This window comes from Notolabrus celidotus, chromosome 5, assembly GCF_009762535.1.
Source record: "Notolabrus celidotus isolate fNotCel1 chromosome 5, fNotCel1.pri, whole genome shotgun sequence".
Lineage (NCBI taxonomy): Eukaryota > Metazoa > Chordata > Actinopteri > Labriformes > Labridae > Notolabrus > Notolabrus celidotus.
The window spans coordinates 5,674,919-5,690,997 of NC_048276.1; the positions used below are offsets into that span (position 1 = coordinate 5,674,919).

At 40.2% G+C, this 16,079-nt stretch overlaps 2 protein-coding genes across 2 annotated transcripts; both read right to left on the reverse strand.

The window, feature by feature from the left end:
- Positions 1-1,060: 1,060 nt before the first annotated feature.
- crcp (calcitonin gene-related peptide-receptor component protein) lies at positions 1,061-8,185 on the reverse strand. The gene is made up of 6 exons (XM_034684424.1): positions 8,087-8,185; positions 5,335-5,371; positions 5,139-5,237; positions 4,925-5,019; positions 4,769-4,826; positions 1,061-1,777 (listed from the first exon to the last, which is right to left on the reverse strand). The coding sequence occupies exons 1-6, from the start codon at positions 8,092-8,094 to the stop codon at positions 1,640-1,642; spliced, it is 435 nt and encodes a 144-aa protein (XP_034540315.1). The 5' UTR covers positions 8,095-8,185; the 3' UTR covers positions 1,061-1,639.
- Positions 8,186-8,612: 427 nt separating this feature from the next.
- On the reverse strand, positions 8,613-15,694 carry LOC117812635 (protein FAM111A-like). The gene is made up of 4 exons (XM_034683529.1): positions 15,614-15,694; positions 12,802-12,888; positions 11,408-11,515; positions 8,613-11,313 (listed from the first exon to the last, which is right to left on the reverse strand). The coding sequence occupies exons 2-4, from the start codon at positions 12,853-12,855 to the stop codon at positions 9,418-9,420; spliced, it is 2,058 nt and encodes a 685-aa protein (XP_034539420.1). The 5' UTR covers positions 12,856-12,888; positions 15,614-15,694; the 3' UTR covers positions 8,613-9,417.
- Positions 15,695-16,079: the final 385 nt, after the last annotated feature.

Consider the following 16,079-nt stretch of genomic DNA (forward strand, 5'->3'; position numbering starts at 1 on the left):
ATCAGCATCTGTTATGCTATTTAAAAGAGAATGGATGGACAACAACAAATCAACAATAATTAAATATTATTTTTCACTCATAGACTGTAAATACAAATTTTATTTATTATTTATTTATATTTCTATTTTTGTTGTTATTATTATTATTATTATTATTATTATCTAAACCAAATTTAACATTTAAAAAACAGCAGAAAGACAAACAGAGACAAGCAAATGGATACATTTATGCAAAGTGAGTAACAGAGAGTGCACCTAACAAAAAATAAAATAAAGAAAAATAATAATAAATAGTCACGGCCAAATTAAACTGCTGGTCTGCGGGGACAAAAATAAGCCTCCAGGCCAACTCTTGCTCTTGTCACTTCATGGACAAACATTTTCTTTATAGGCGCCTTTCAAAGCACTCAAGGTCACCTCCTGTCTCCTTTTGTTTTGAAACACATTGATTCAAGTGTGTGAAGAAGTTTTAGCATAAAATTAAATAACACAGCTCTCTAAACCATCCTTCTTACTTTGAAATGTCTACACCACTGGATTTATGGATTAGATGATAAAGGATTTGATAAGGATGCCTTGAGTCCTGCCCCACCTCAGTCTTTGTTCTGTTTTATTTATTTGCTTTATTTTTCTGTAAAGCCTCTTTGAGCACCATGAAAAGTGCTACAACAATCTTATCAATTATTATCATTAACTTTCATTTTGTTCTTTCTTGCTGAGGGAGAGTAGAAAAGTAACACAGGAAACTAACACAGGAAGCTAAAACAGAGAGGTACGTGAGTCTAACCAGCACATCCTTCCTCTGCTGTTTCACAACATCCCAGCAGAGATAAATGAGCTCATCCAGAGGCTCCTGTGTTTTTTGTATCCGTAGTGGTTACACAAACCTATCCGGGTTGTTATGAAAAAGACTGAACTACCTGTATGATGCCGACAGAAGCAGCATTGAGGGTGACGCCGCTCTTGTCCGACACTTAATTATGTTTCAGATCACAGTCTGAATTTTGTACCAGTTCTTCACAGCCTGTCACGTTGCAACACACGTAAACAAGAAGAAAAATCCAGCTTTCTTTGCTCGTTTATTAAAAAAAGCTCCTCACACATTCCAGCAGATATTCTTCATTGTGTCACAGAATGAAAACAGCATGTTGTAAAAGAAAAAAGCATGAAACAATCACTCCATTGTACACATGTTTGTTGGTACACAGCTGCTATGGTATTCTTGTCTGACCTGATGGTAGTTTAAGTCGATTGCATGACTAGCTTGGTAAATCATACAGCAGTGAAAACCTCTTATTTTATGCACCAAGGTGGAAAGTGACATAAAGCATTAAGTCAGGAGCCAGATTATATATATATACACACCGCAGTGAGCACAGCATTGGTATTATCTGAGCTGGAACACAAAGTAGACCAACCTGATGCCAAACCTCTGTGACTCACTGCACCAGAACCTGTTCTTATGAGGAGGTGATTAAGTAAACACAAGAAGCAGCTGTAATGATGATCAGGCGGCCACTGTGTATCCCTTCTGTCAGCCAGTTCAAACAGGGATTCAAAACGGTGCAGGTAAAAGCAACCAGTCCAGTTCCGTATGAGTCACAGACTCCAGTTTGTGTCACTCTGGCCCGTCAGTGTGTCATGACTTTTCAGCAGCTTCCTCCATCTCTGCATCTGCGTTTTCTTGCTCCGGGTCACCAGGTAGAGCACCCGAGACGATCTGGATGAGCTCCTCGATCTGCTCCTCTGAGAGCCGCTCTTCACTCTCCTCCACCAGCTGAAAACAAACAGGAAATGAATTAGACCATCTCCGCCAGACTCAGTTACAAAAACTCTTGATATTTGATTTTAAGATTGCGCTTTTAACGTACAAGGCCCTAACTGGATTGGCACCATCCTACTCAACCCAGCTCGAGCACTGAGGTCAACAAACCAGCTGCTCCTGGATGTGCCTAAAAGTTGCCTTAAAACCCGGGGAGACCGAGCCTTTGCAGCAGCGGCCCCAAAGCTTTGGAATGGCTTGCCAGTCCAATTAAGATCGGCCCCAACTGTTGAATGTTTTAAATCTTTGTTGAAGACACATCTCTTCTCTTTGGCCTTCTCCTCGTGAAGAGGACATTAATATCCTGTTATGTTGTTGTTTATTGTTGTCTTCATGTACTTTTTACTTTTTACCTTGTAAAAGCACTTTGGCCAACACTGGTTCTTTTTAAATGTGCTATATAAATAAAGTTGACTTGACTTGACTTTATCCTGGTTTTTACTGCTGTGTCAAATCGATGGTGTAACCTACGTGCGTAAGTGTGCATAGCTCCTGGCCTGTGGCTCTTTTCCCGCATGTCATTCCCCCACTCTCTCCCAGTTTCCTACACTATCCACTGTCCTCTCCCTCTATCAATAAAGGTGTAAAAGCCCCAAAAATATAACTTGATTTAACTGTGCATAGCTCCTGTATCTACTTGGCCTTGGCACGTAGCAAAGCGTCAACATGCGGTCTAAAAATAGGAGTCCACCGCAGTTGACCAAAGTGCTGTACAAGCTTCAAAACACAATCAATAAAAACAAATATTAGTTAAAAAAGAATCGATATTAAAAATCCAATAGATAACACAAGAAATCCACAAGAAATAAAAGCTAAATAAAATGTCAGTATGTATTAAAAGCCAACGCAAAGAGGTGATTTAAGCAAAGATTTAAAACTCTCAATGAGCGGCAACCTCGGGTCTAAAAACATGAGTCCAATGTGGAAGCGTTAAAAACTGCAGTTCATCGAGTGTCCACTTGAGGCTGGCTGCAGGAAGTACCAGAAACCACATACACACCAATTCAAAAAAGCCGATCTTTACAGCAGAAATAAACATGTTTACAGCCTGGTACAAAAGACGAGTGTAGTCTGGATAGCTCATTTCTCAATCGGCACACACTGTACGGGCGGTGAATTATTTTCTAACGCAGCAATTTCGAAGATATTGAGATTAAGAGTCTTCCAATGAGAGGCACAGCTGACTTGATTGACAGGCGGGAACACTGTAGCTGTTGGCTAGGAGGCTCAAAGCCTGCCCAGCAATATGGCTGCCGCCGCCGCCTGACTTCAAGACAGCGCTTCAGAAACAGAAGGGTGACGTCACGGATACTACGTCCATTATCTATACAGTCACATGCATGTAGCCGATGTGCACCTCTTCCAAAAATGTAATGACAGGTCGAATCGATGCAGACCACAAGTCCTGTGATTGGTCCACTTGGCTGCATTGTATTTCCTGTGTATTTCTTTTGCTTTGCTGTTTCTATTGACTTCAAATTGACCTCAAACAGCATAAGTGCTACATCAGGTTTTCAGGTCTAAATGATAGTGAGGAATCAGAGCAGGGATTTCAACGCTCAGATATGATGTAACATGAGAGCAGTAAACATGACAGAGCATGTTTGTGTCTCCAAACCAGCCCGAGGTCAGTTTCTAGCTGTGGAAATATGCTTTTCATCTGAGTGAGTCCAGATTGCTGCAGGGCCGTTCCACTTTTCCATGCACCCTGCGACAGGTTATTGATGTCCCTGGTAATGGAAAGTCTGACCGGGGTGTACGAGCTGTCCATGCTCTGCTGAGAGGTGGAGCTCCATAAAAGCATCAGTGACACTCAGACATTTCAGAAGGCTCCACCACTCAGAGGCTTCAGCAATCAACTCATTAAAGTTACTAACCATAGACCTTTCTGGAGTCCCTGAGCTCCCTTGTCTCGTAGGATCTCTGCCGTAGGCGGCCTGCTGCTGTGGACGTTCCAGACTCCAGCTGCTACAACTACTACTATCCAACTCACCACTATCATCTCTCTCTCTCTTCATCTCCCTCTATCCCTCTCTCCAACACGGTCTCAGCAGATGTGTGTCTAACATGAGTCTGGTCCTGCTGGAGGTTTCTGCCTGTTAAAGGAAGTTTGTCCTTGCCACTGTAACTTGCTAAATGCTGCAAAGTGCTCTGCTCATGGTGGATTAAGATGAGATCAGACTGAGTCCTGTCTGTAAGATGGGACTGGATGTTATCTGGTCTTGATTTTGGGTCTTTGTTAATAATAGAACATAGAGTACGGTCTAGACCTGCTCTGTTTGGAAAGAGTCTGAGGATAACATTTGTTGTGTTTTGGTGCTATATAAATAAAGATTGATGACTACAGATTTAGAAAAACTCATTCATGCTTTTATTTCCTCTGACCTTGACTTCTATAATTCCCTATCTTAATCAGAAATCCATCCACCGACATCCAAACTAAAACATTTTCCCGTTAATGTTGGCTACCTGTTGTTTAAGGATTTATTTTAAGACACATCTCTGAGCTTTTATCCCCCTATGAGCCAGGACGCAGTCTGAGATCCTCTGGTAATGCTCTGCTGGCTGTTTCAAGGTCTCTAGACTGAAGACTAAAGGTGTCAGAGCCCACTGACTGTGGAACAGCCTTCCAGGGGAGATCATTTTGTTTTTGCTACTCAACACACACCTTTATAATAAAGCTTTTATTCTGTGAATTTTCCCTAATTTTGTGTGTGTTACCTCTCTACTTTTATTGTTTTGAGAAGCCCTTTGTTACTTGTATTGAAAAGTGTTATACAGATAAAAGTAAAGTTATTATTAAGGATCATTAAGGCTGCATAAAATATCACCTGATCAAGCAAGTCTTTGTTTTTATCAAGGACTGAATATCAGTGGTTGATAACAAATAAAAAAAAGCTAAAACAATACGTATCAGTAATTCAGGACAACAAAGCAAACACTCACAAGCTGAATTTCCACTGCTGTCTGTGGCCGATGGTTCAGGATCATTAATTTCTCTGCCCTGATGAGTGAAAAACATCAGATAATGAATGAATGAATGAATGAATGAATGTCGTGTTTCAAAGTGAAACTGTGTGAGACTTTGTGAGGCTCACTGACTTGGTGAGTTTTTGAGGCATCATGGTGTTCAGGAACTCTTTGACGATCTCTGGACTCTGCCTGCTGCACGGCGTCTTTGACAGATGCTTCAGCGTCTGCGTGGAAGTGAAGAGGAAACCGTGAGCACGCTGTTTTTAAAGACGTTTGAACACGGCAGTAAACTCACAGAGCAGGTTCAAGTCCGCGCAGGAAGGGAGAGGATGTGTGTGCTCACCTCATACATGATGGTGTTGAGGTTCTGCTGCCCCGTGCTGTGTTTGTTCTTCCCGCTGTCCTTCCTCTGTTCCTTCAGGTCGGTGAGGAGTTTGAACACCTGGAAAACACACACACACAAATCTGGAGTAACACTGTATGATTTAAATCTCTGAACCTGACAGAACAAAGAGAGGAGACATGACATGTGATCTTACCTCATAGTTGCTCAGCATAGCAGCACTTGCGTTTTTCCTAAGAGTAAGGCAGAAACTTTAAACACACAGGTCATGCTTGCTTGAACTTTGAAAACTGTATTTGTAACCCAGAAACTGAAGGTAAGTCAACCAACTGATCTTGGAGCTTTTAATCTGATCTGGTAGTCATCAGCTCCATTTGCTGAGTGATGATCGCTTATTATTATCCCACAGTGGAGTCTGAGGAAGAAGGTGAGCGGGCCTTTCCTGTCAGAGCCCTGACCCTCTGGAACAACCAGACTGACAGCGTTTTTATCCTCTCTTAATCTCTTTTAAAAACACACTTTTATCGATGTGCTTTCACAGGAGATGTCACCTGACTGACTGAGTTTTAATCCAGATGTTTTTATTATTTTTCAGGCCGTATCATAAGCAGGTTTTTATTATTTTATATTCTATATTTCTGATCTTTTAATTGTTTTAATCTTTTATATTTTGTTGTTTTTAAGTCTTCCAACATTGTTTTATCTTAAACCTTTTTTTATCTTCATTTCTTATCTCTGTCACCTCCCTGCTGGTGATTGTTTTTCATTCTTTTGATTGTTTTTCATTGTCTTCCTCACATTTATCTTTCATTGTCTTTTAGTTTCTTTCTTATTTGTAAAGCATTTTGCAGCCCTGTTTTGAAAATGTTATATAAATAAATATTATTATTATTATGACTATTATTAGCCAAAGAGCAACATGCAAAGTTAAAGTAACAGAAAATTGTGATAAAGAAAAAATATAAAAATTAAATATAAAACGCTCTTTTCCATTTTATTTACAATTTTCATAGTAATGGTCTAAAATCTGACTCTTAAAGAAAATTTAACATTAATTTCTCAGAAACCTGTGCACTGTTTTTCTTTGAATTACCTGTTAACTTTGCCACTTTACTGTAAATAACTTTTATCCATCCATCCATCCATCCATCCATCCATCCATCCATCCATCCATCCATTATCTTGACCGCTTATCCCGTTAGGGGTCACGGGGGGCTGGAGCCTATCCCAGCTGGCTACGGGCGGAAGGCAGGGTACACCCTGGACAGGTCGCCAACCTATCACAGGGCTAACACAGATGACAGACAACCATACACGCACACACTCACACCTACGGGCAATTTAGAGTGATCAATTAACCTGGAGAGCATGTTTTTGGACTGTGGGAGGAAGCCGGAGGACCCGGAGAGAACCAACGCATGCACGGGGAGAACATGCAAACTCCACACAGAAAGGCACCTGGCCGGCCGGGGATTCGAACCAGGAACCTTCTAACTGTGAGGCAACAGCGCTACCCACTGCATCACCGTGCAGCCTGATTTTTTTATCAACGCCAAAATTATTAAAAATATGTAGTTTGTTCAAACACTACTACCAAACAAATAAAAAAGTGAAATCCCAAAAATCGTGCCCAGTTTATTGATAAATACAAACTATTGAGAAGATCATGGTGGAATGAATTGGCCAACTCCATTCGATCTGCAGAGTCCCTCTCTACTTTCAAAAGACAGCTAAAGACCCAGCTCTTTAGGAAGCACTATGCACTTAGCTAGACTGTTCTCCACTCTTGTCCCCAGTGGCAGATCATGTCTCCCAGCTACAGTTGACTCTCACTGTCCTGCTCTACTCTGGGAATCTGTGTTCAGGTCTGGAGTGACCCAGCACTTGGTACTTTGGTCATTATTGTGGTGATGTTAATTGTTGATGATGATAATGGAAGGTCTTAAATGGTTTGGTTGCTTTATTGTAGATGTTCCTTATTTTATTTAAAGCTGCTGTGAGGAACTTTTGTTTTGTATCAATTCTGGCACCCCCTGTGGACAAAGCGATACCTCTTATCTCTTGTCTTATACATGCAAAAGTAGTGTTTTCAACAAAAGCCTCATCCTGTTGTCTTTTAACAGTCAACTTTATCAGGCATTGTGATTATTTTCCATGAAAACATTCAAATAAAGGCTGTGATGTCCATCATCTGGTCTGACACCTACCCCCTCAGGGTGGTTTCAGGCATTAAAAATGACAACAGAGAAGGTGTCAGTGTTGCTGCTGATGGACTTGTTTGCTATTAAAGGCCATAAAGAGGCATTAGTATCATTTTCAGTCTGTTTCTCAGCCAGTTCAAAACTCCTCACAGGGCCTTTAAAATAAAAAAGAAATTCCTTACTTATTTTTGTGCATTGCCTTTACACTGCTTGGCAGTACCTGCACTCAAATTGACTTGAAGCACTTTGTTACTCTTACTGATCTTGTTTCCTCTTGTCCAGATCTTTGCTTGTGTTGTTCTTGTTCTTGTATGTACGTCACTTTGGATTAAAGCGTCTGCTAAATGACATTGTAACCTTGTAACATCATATTCATCATTAAAATCGATGGAGAACTCGGTGTTTGTCTTCACCAGTGTTGGAAGAAATATGAAATATTAGTAAAGAAATAAAAGTAGGACATTAGTGAACCTTTAGATATGCGCTTTCTTATGTAATAAGTTATAAAATATAACATGAATATAAAGAGTGAGCTTTGATTCCACGCAGAGGCTTGAAATTAGTCTTATCAAAACACTTGTGACGTTCAGTTTCCCACGCGACGATCAATACATTCAACGGAAACTGCCTCGAGCTGTTACTTCTGTTCTTTAAATCAGGATATAGTGCAGCAGTATAAATTCACAACACACTAAAGTATACATTTGTTGGAAAATATCTGAATAAAAACCAGAAATGTCCTCTTACACTTCCATTTCGTCAGGTCTTCCTGCTGCGGTCCGCGTTACAAATAGATCCGTGTAGAAACTGAGGACCTGGGTTGCTATGGTTCCGCCTTAGAGTAATCTCGTGGATTCTTGTATCAGAATCAGAATCAGCTTTATTGGCCAGGTATGCTTGAACACAAGGAATTTGACTTTGGTAAACTGTGCTCTCCTTGTACAAGGCATAAGAATAAGACATACAAAATAAAAATAAAAATATATAATATAATAACATCAGCTATAAATACAAAAGAACAACAAATAGGCATGACTAATATGTATAGGCTAAAATAATATGATAATAGTGCAGTGGTGAGATGAACCATAATAATGCATGGATGAGTTGCATTTATTTAAACTCTTTTACACAACAGAACATTTTAAAGTACACTGACATATAAATAATAATTTAATCAAATTTAGGGTCAGATTACAAATTGACCTTTGACCTCTCTTCAATAATTCATGCAGCATATGATCACAGAATAAATAAAAACCACAGGCAAATCCAAAGATGACAAAAAACTTTATTCAACACGTTTTCATTAACAATGTTTAAAACTGAAGTTATTCACTTCTATTATGACAAAATTCATTACAATGCAAGATCATTTGGCAAAAACATTTTAAAAATAATTTTCAATACAGTGAACATGAAAGAAGATTGCAAAATCTGACTGTAATCAACTGTTTTCATTATTTAAAATAAAGACAATAATCAAAAACAATCAAAAGTAAAACAGTCCAATCAGAAAATAATCAATCACAGCCCCTCTGGTTCTGTGTCATACTTGCTGATACATAAACATATATTTTTTTAAATGTAAGATTTTAAAAATGAATGATAATGAAAATATTCTTTTTTACAAATTAAAACCAAAAAAAAATTAAAGTCAACTGACCCCTTCCTCTTAAAAGCCTATAACATCCTGTTTCTTTTTTCATTTCTGCACATAGGTTTCTTTTTACTAACCCGATGACAGAAACACTTCCATGATACTTATATAATAACATAATCTCATCCCATAATGTTGGAAGTTTCTTTGATTTGTCTGACCCTTTAGGATCTAACGAATGTGTAATATTTGCTTAAAGTATAAAAAGAAATAAAGAAAAAACACTTTTAACAATAAAAGAAATCATGCAAATAAAATGACATTTGTCCTTAAACTGATTATAGATGTTTAAAGAATGAAAACACCACGTTTCCCTGCAACAATAGTATCTTTGTATATGAAAACAGACATGACAGACATTGCTGCTAACTGCTAAAGCTGCTCTCAAAGCAGCTATCTCTGCACTGTTGGTCTACACTCAGTCCGTGTCCATAGGGACAGGCTCCTCTGTCTTTAAGAGGAATTCAAAGAACCCCCTCAGACTCTCATCATCATCGGTGTTCACTGAGTTGTTGTCTGTATCTTTAAAAAAGATGAGATTTCTGCTCTCAACCAGTTTCTTCACATTGGCCATGATGTTTGTATGCTGTGCATAATTGTTAGCCAAGTATGCCTTCAGCACATCAAACCTTCCTCTCTTCACCATCTGGATGATCATGTGTTCAAGAATGGAGGACAAAGGATAGCCAAACTCAATGACACTGTTGCTTTTACGGCGTCTGTCTTCGTAATCGTAACCAGCTGAATGCATCGCAACAACATTGCAGTGCTCGTCAAAGACAGGCGAGCCGGACGAGCCAAAATAAAAGCAGGACTCGTACGTGAGAACCTTCCTGTCATGTTGAATAGATTCTGCCACATCCAAAAAGAATTTGGGGGTAACCAAATGAATAATGCCGTTGTACTCTTTCAGAACGCCGTCTGGATTTTCTTTGCGATGCTTCTCTGTAACCTGGCTGCGCTCATCGGACGGAATAATCAAGCATGGATCGATCTTTTTCACCCCCCCATCGGGATGCCCAATAATGCAAATTCCTCCACTTTGGGGAAGAAAACCAAAGTGGTTCAACAGAGGGCGCGGTAATCCCTGATCAGTACTAAGTCTTAACAAAGCCCAGTCATACTTATGGCCTGAGGGATCAAACCAGTACTCAAAACCTACAACCTCCTCCACCTTTGCTCCTGAGTCCACCTGGCCCAGACTTTCATGAGAGAAATAGAGAGTCACAGGCTCACGAAGCTGCCCACTAACAGTGTCATAAATGTTATTGATTACGTGGCCATTCGTGAGGACAAACTTGTCAAACAGGAGGAAGCCAGTTCCGTAAGGTGTTCCATTTGCCGTCACATGGCAAACCGAATCACTGAGATTCATCAGTTTCTTCATTGTTCTCACCTCCCTGCATGTCTCAGCATTCTTTCCATACTCCACGCAAAAGAGATTCTGGTCGGGAGAAAGTCTAGTGCTCATCCCTTTAACCACATTTCTAACCCTGGCTGACAGGAACCGCTTCACATCCTCTGAGCGAGGTATTATTTCTGGCTGAATGGCACCAGTTTGCTTTGGTTGCTCTTTGGCTGCGCTGTCATTCACTGTCTCAGCTGTGGTAGACTGCTGTTGAGGATCTTGGTTTTCACCTGAGTCAGACTCAGATCTCTGAGATTCACTTTGCATCTCACATGCATCATCAAGACTTTGCGGTGGACTCTCTGGTGGTGGAGACTTGTCGATCTCTATGATCTGGACAGTTTTGCCGTCAAGTCCATCAACGAGATCGAGCATCTCAGTTTTTATGTCAGGACCCTTTTCAACGAGCGCGCAGTTCTTCTCGAAGACAATTTCCAGAAAACGGTTGTCGTGTTTCAGAGCATACTTCACCTTTTCCCCTTTGTATGCATAAACAGTGACTTCCCCAACACTTTTCGGGAGTTCATTGTTCTTCATGATTCTGGTTATGTTTTTCCTTCCTTTTGTCAGCACATGAAATATCACAAGCTCGTCAGACCGATGCTTTCTTCTGCCAAGTGCAGCAGCAGCAGCATGGTTTTCATCGGATGGCTTCAGTTCACCTGAAGCTTTAATGTACTTGATAGTAAGATGATCACCCTTGATTAACCGGCATGGACAATGAGAACTTATAGCTTTACCATCTCTTACAATAACTAGCTCTTTGTTTTGATTCTTTTCTGCAAGTTTCTTGAACTCTGCACTTCTCTTCAGGGAGTCCAGGATGGTCCCTGCCTTATCGCAGGTCAAGTTTATCGGTGTCTTGCCACTCCCAATCCACACAAAGGAATGGGTGGCATGTTTTTCCTAGAAATACAACACACTTTAACCCTTCTTATCTTATTACAATACATGTTGTTCCTTTATATCATTAGAAAACTTAATCCATCAGATATAGTACCTGTTTATCTGGTTTAACCGGACGATGATGTTGGGCTTCAGACATCTTCGGCTGATGTTGGCCGAAAGGTTTGCGAAATCCTGGAGAATTCTCCGGAGTATTAGAGGGCTGACAAAAGACAAAGACAGATTTACTATGTCATCTCAAAACATGGCTGGACCACAGATTCAAAACGTACTAAATTCAATTTCATCAAGAGTACTTATGTGCACATAAGTTTACATACTCTGGCAGAATTTGTGATTTTTTGGCCATTTTTCAGAGAATATGAAGGATAACACAAAAACTTACTTTCCCCTCATGTTTAGTGGTTGGGTGAAGCCATTTATTGTCAAGCAACGGTGTTTACTCTTTTTAAATCATAATGACAACAGAAACTGCCCAAATGACCCTGATCAAAAGTTTACATACCCTGGTGATTTTGGCCTGATAACTTGCACACAAGTTGACACAAACAGGTTTGAATGGCTAATAAAGACAACTATCCTCACCTGTGATCTATTTGCTTGTAATCAGTGTGTGTGTATAAAAGGTCAGTGAGTTTCTGGGCTCCTGACAGACCCTTGCATTTTTCATCCAGTACTACACTGACACTTCTGGATTCTGAGTCATGGGGAAAGCAAAAGAATTGTCAAAGGATCTGCGGGAAAAGGTAATTGAACTGTATAAAACAGGAAAGGGATATATATATATGTTGGACGTTCCAACATGAAAACAATCCAAAACACAAAGCCAAGTCCACCTGTCATTGGCTACAACAGAATAAGGTGAAGGTTCTGGAGTGGCCATCTCAGTCCCCTGACCTCAATATCATTGAGTCACTTTGGGGAGATCTCAAACGTGCAGTTCATGCAAGACAGCCCAATAATTTACAGGAACTGGAGGCTTTTTGCCAAGAAGAATGGGCAGCTTTACCATCTGAGAAAATAAAGAACCTCATCCACAACTACCACAAAAGACTTTAAGCTGTCATTGATGTTAAAGGGGGCAATACACGGTATTAAGAACTGGGGTATGTAAACTTTTGATCAGGGTCATTTGGGTAGTTTCTTCTGTTATTATGATTTAAAAAGAGTAAACACAGTTGTTTGATAATAAATTGCTTCACCCAACCGCTAACCATGAGTGAAAAAAAAGATTTTGTGTTGTCATTCATATTCTCTGAAAAATGGCCAAAAAATCATAAATTCTGCCAGGGTATGTAAACTTATGAGCACAACTGTATCTAAAATAAAAGAAAACCAAAATGCAGCTTAGTTAAATTAGTCCACAAAAACCTGTTACACAATAGTTTCAAACAAATCAAAATCTTAAACTTCATATTTAGAACAGCTTTTTATAAAAGTAACACAACTTGGGTTTATATTTGATTAAACATGTGAAAATATATATACCTTAAAGTAGTTGTCCATGGGTCCTTTCTTAACCGGCTTCAACTTTGGCCCCATCTCTGAAACGTGATCCAGCTGTGTTTTCACAATCTGGAACAGATGACAATACAGTATTATTAGTGAGAGTCTGCCTGAAGTGATGATGAAGAAGAGAGTGGAGGTTGTTGTGGGCATAAGAATATGTAATGATGAGTATTTTAAGATCGCAAAAACTTGAAATATTTCTCCAAGTATTATTCTCGGAGAAAAGAAACAGACAGTTTTAACCAGATACTAAATAATCCCTGTTTGAATTTTGAGGCATTAACTGTTCTGCAAAATGACCACCATGGCTTCTTCTTCAACGTTGCTTTGGAAACTTATTTTAAAGGTGACATATTCCGCTCTTTTTCATCAATATATATTGGTCTAAGAGGTCCCCAAAACATTTCTTTAAAGTTTATGCTCAAAAAAACACTTTGGAATCAGATCTTGGCATGCCTGTAAAACCCTCTTTTTCAGCCCTGCTCAGAGCAGGCTGTTTTCTCTCTGACCACGCCCCCTCAGGAAGTGGATGTGCCCTCGGCTGTCCAGCACGTTGATCTAATGTTTACATGTTGGCTGAATATACACGGCTGCTCACAGACCCGCGTTACTTCAACCCTCTGAATCTGATCCGGAATCTGATCCTGATGGAGAGGCGCCTGCAGCAGGACCTTTCTGAAGGATTGGTCACAGATTTAGTGTTTCTTGTTGTTTTATTTGTCAGTATGTCGACGTGTGTCTTGGTACACAGCGACGAACATGTAGCTATGTGGCTATGCTAACTAGCGCTAGCACTTATCCATGATAAATAAAAATCATCCACTAGATCTTCAAATCTGCAGACGTGGGGAGTAAAACCGACCTTCGTGTTTATTAAGACAGCCTACAACTAGCATGCCTCCCTCCTAAGCTCCTTGTTAGCACACGTGTGCAGGGAATGAAAAACGGAGGAGGGGTTGAGTTGTATTTTATACAGTCTATGGGCTGAACAAGCTCTGAGCTCTGACTTCCGTTACAGACCGGATATTGTTGTGACGTAACAAAAACACTGAAAACTGAAACGGCTCGTTTCACACACATTTACAGAAAGGTGGAGAAATCAGAACAGGGGCAGAATGGATTCTTTTCATTTTCGGGGGGTTTGTAGACAGGGACACATATTTCAGGTAGAGAACCATTAAAAAGTCGATTTTGCATGATATGTCACCTTTAAAGCGCCTTCAAAAAAATGTGCACAATGTACACAATTCATTCACTGCTTTAGTTTCCATTTCTGTGCATTGTTTCGATATTATTCGCTTTAATATGACAGCGGGTTTGATGCAGTAAAGATAAGAAGAAGAAGATCACTGACTGCTCTCTGCTCTCCCTGGACAACATTGCCAGCTCTCACTACCTCAGCTACAAACATTGTTAAGGACTCGTCCCACCCAGGGGTGCATCTCGCTCGGCTGGAGGTGAAGCTTTCAGCTGAGTTTCTGCCCCCCGGTGGCTGGCTGCAGTATAGGTCAAAAAATCTGTCAAACTTTAAAAAAGAAATACACGTCATACGAATGTTTCTCACATCCGTATGCTGTGGTGATATGTAGTTAGTATTTGACTGTTTTGTGTTCAAGGCCTCTTTAGAGTCTTAGTTATTAGAGTTTAAAAAACGGGGTTTTATTTCCGGGTTTCCTTTGATTCACAGCCGCCGTAGAGGGAAACAATGGCTGCGCCCAGGAGAGGGATTTTTTGGCTTCAGAACTGTACAACGGGAAGAGGAGGAGCAATGCTGTCCATTTTTATTTACAGTCTATGGTCCCACCCCGGTCATCACATAATCAACCTGTTGCACTCAGGACGGCGCTACAGGTCACACAAAACCAGGAGCAATAGACTCAGAGACAGCTTTTTCCCTAGAGCCATCAACGCTCTGAACACTCACTATAAAACACACTGACTACACTCTTCCTCCCGTGCAGTAAAAGCAATGTGCAATATTGCACTAACAATCCCTCTCACCCCCTGCATGAGACTGTGGGGTCCCTGAGCAGCTCCTTCAGCAGCAGACTGAGACTCCCACCCTGCAGGACGGAGCGCTACAGCAGGTCCTTCATCCCATCTGCAATCAGACTGTTTAACACCAGCACTGCTGTGTCCCGTTAATCAGCTGCTCTCATCTTTCATTCCACTACATGGAAGTTACTATGTGACTTGGCACATTCACAAATAACTACTGTATCCATCTGAATCGCACTGTTCTTCATACTGTGTATGTTTGTTTTTTAAAAAACCTGGTGCAATTTTTATCCATGCAATAACTTACCTTATCAGATAGAAGTGTACATAGTATGTATATATCTGTAATAGTTGCCATATTTTCTTTTCTTTTCCTTCCTTTTCTTTTATTCTATTTTCTTTTATTTAATTATATTATATTTTACCCTTGTCATTGCTATTTTATTGTTATTATATTTTTAACTATATTATTATCTTGATACCCCCCCCCCACACACACACACACTACCAATCCCAACCCAACTTGCAATACTCACTGCAATAACAACTGTAAATACTATATAACTGTCATGCAATGTCAATAAAGGCATTCTATTCTATTCTTCTATTCTATCATAACAGAAATACGATTCCAAGTAAACAGCGCTTCTAGTTTACATCAGACAACACCAGAGAAGGAGTTTATACTCTAATGTTCATACATATTTTATCACCACACCCTTTAAAAGCCTCTCTACTTTCATATCTCAGACTTTTACAACGTTTTTTTAATCAGATCTAAGCGTCAACTCACAGAAAACTTGCTGACACGTATCGTCTCCTTCCTGTCTCTCAGCCGAAAACAAAATGTCAGGGAACTTTCTAGATGTTTAAATCAGGCGCCTTCTTTGAAGCCCCGCCCACATCCTGTACTGCAGGCAAGATGGCGCCGCCACAACATCCACACCGGAAGTCCATACCGGAAGTGATTCCTAACCCCCTCTCTACCCAATGCCGGATGCTTCGAACTGGAAGTTTCTTCTTCGTGTAGCGTATTGATTGCATTAGTCTGTCGCTGCTAAATCAATTAGCAGAAAGCTAGCGATAAAACAGCCTTCTCGAGACACCACACTCCAATAATTAAAGTGAACACACATGAACACTGCTCCTTCCATTGTGTGTGCGTGTGCTTGCGTATTGAAATGTATATTTATTCCTTTCTTCCAGATGCATCCGTCGATTATTGAAGGAGACCAGGGGTTGGAGTACACAAGTGTGTC